The following is a 2115-nucleotide window of genomic DNA, read 5'->3' on the forward strand; positions in this document are numbered from 1 at the left end:
CAGTTGGTGAAATCAATTTTAATTTCTTGCTTTGACTTTTCAGAATATCTTCAGTCAAAACATTTGTCATGTTACATAGTGTTGAGTAGAAAATGTTTAAATGCATTTGAGTGTGCTTAATTTAGTTTAACTGCTTTAATGATTTGAACAGTTTAAAATTCAAGGAAACATACATGTTCATGCATCACTAACCACTCTGAGATTCCCTTTTTTGTGCTAGTGGTCAGTGACGTGTTATGTGGTCAATAATGATGAAAAAGGGTTCCATTTTTGCAAAAGTTGCAAATTAAATAACTGGAGGAATTAGCTACTGTATGTTTCTCAATCCAACTCTTTTATGCCAGAGACGTTTGACTCTCTTCCTTTTTTCTCACCTTCTGTAAAGCTTGCTGAAGGAGTTCATCTGCTGACTTCCCTTTTTCACTTGGCCACACATTGTACCCAAGAACATCGGGATTTGCTTGTGCTGCAAATGTTCTTTTCCGCTTTCCATTAACATGGTAAAAGGTGTTAGGGTTATCCATGATGAATTCATTCAAATTGACCCCTAGGTCATCAGCAAACCATTGCACAATTCTGTAGGAAGACAAAGTCAGTGGTAGCAGAGTTAGATATGTATGATCCCAGATGGTTAAAGATAAGGAAAACACATGTTTGCGAGGTTTTCCTTTTGATTTAATGCAAGTCTTCAGTGGATTTAATCTGTGTAGTTAAACCTTACCGGTGAAAACTTGGGATCCTCATGGCCCCCAGTTCAGCATACCACCCATCTTTTTCATTTCTGTAGGTTTCAACCCGTCCACCAATGCGACCACTTGCTTCTACAATAGTTACCTTGACAACCACATGAATTAGAATTAGAAACACCATGGTGCCACTAGAATAATGACTGTTATGCAATTGTTTATCCATAATAACAGATGGATTTTAAGATGGACTGTTATGATTGTTATGCATATGTTATGTGAATGTTGACACATTTGCATAACAGATGAAAGTTCCTGGTTAGTTTTAGGAAGGAGTTACAAACCTTTTGGAAAATAACAGGCAGCCCAAATGAATGATAAAAACAGATATGTAGAGCCAAACACTTGTGTTGTAGTTATTAGGAAATATCAGTATTAATGGTATTTAGGAAATATTAATAACAATATTGGTACTGCTTCTGCTGGTACAGCTATTGTTAATGTCTTGATGCATGCTCACACATGTATGTAAATCCCAAAAGGTTGATTCTGTTTATAAGATTGGGCAAACCTGCAGTCAGCTGATACTGAAGAAGTCACTTGGATGAGTGATGAAATGTTTCTCCCACTGAAAACGCTACGTCCAGATGAACAGAATCAACCTTTTGGGAACTATTGTTAATGTTTTTGCTACTTGTTATGTGCCATTGCTTCTATTAGATTAATCATACTGATAATACAGTCGTCTTTGTAGCCACTATTCTAACTACACTTGCTAATGTTTGTTTTATTACTTACCATTTATTATTTATTGATCTACCTTATTTTTTAGGTTTTAGTACAACTACCATGTTTTATGCAAAACTTAAAAACAAGGGCTGCTTTTGCTCCTCCTGAGTGGAACACTAGCAACTAATGAACTATTACTTTATCCAAAAAATTAGAAAAACGATGGAGAATTGAAGTGCCCAATGTTATAGGAAGGCTTTGACGCTGGCGGTGGTGAGCCATGGATGGTTATTGTGGACATTGTTTTTGATCAGAAACTTTGCTGTGAATCTCATGGAAATAGTACAGGAAAAAGAAAAGGGGGAAGTAAAGAATCATGATACCAATTCATGATACCAAAATCCCCATGAAGGTGATTGTGTTTCTAAAATGTCATAAGTTTACAGTATTAGAAAAACTTAACTTACATGGGATTTGCACTTTTTTTTTGGTTTTCTTACAGGTTGTAAATCTTCAGAAATCTCTTTGATTTGACAGCTAACATTGCATTTAGATTGTCATTACATTATATTATTCTTATTATCAGGATATATGTGTGATACATGTAATAATAATAATAATAATGGATTGGATTTATATAGCGCTTTTCAAGGCACCCAAAGCGCTTTACAATGCCACTATTCAGTCACTCTCACATTCA

The 2115-nt window shown here is 35.2% G+C and overlaps 1 protein-coding gene across 1 annotated transcript in view; it reads right to left on the reverse strand.

The window, feature by feature from the left end:
* Positions 1-1223, reverse strand: part of LOC102207963 (L-amino-acid oxidase-like) — a 3552-nt gene extending 2329 nt beyond the window's left edge. Inside the window, exons 1-2 of the mRNA XM_005754801.1 lie at positions 722-1223; positions 342-576 (exon numbers count right to left, since the gene is read on the reverse strand). Coding sequence (XP_005754858.1) covers positions 342-576; positions 722-912 — 426 coding nt within the window. The 5' untranslated portion in view covers positions 913-1223. The remainder of the gene's footprint in view (positions 1-341; positions 577-721) is intronic.
* Positions 1224-2115: the final 892 nt, after the last annotated feature.

The sequence above is a fragment of the Pundamilia nyererei genome, unplaced genomic scaffold (genome assembly GCF_000239375.1).
Source record: "Pundamilia nyererei isolate P.nyererei 1_Seehausen unplaced genomic scaffold, PunNye1.0 scaffold00667, whole genome shotgun sequence".
Classification (NCBI taxonomy): domain Eukaryota; kingdom Metazoa; phylum Chordata; class Actinopteri; order Cichliformes; family Cichlidae; genus Pundamilia; species Pundamilia nyererei.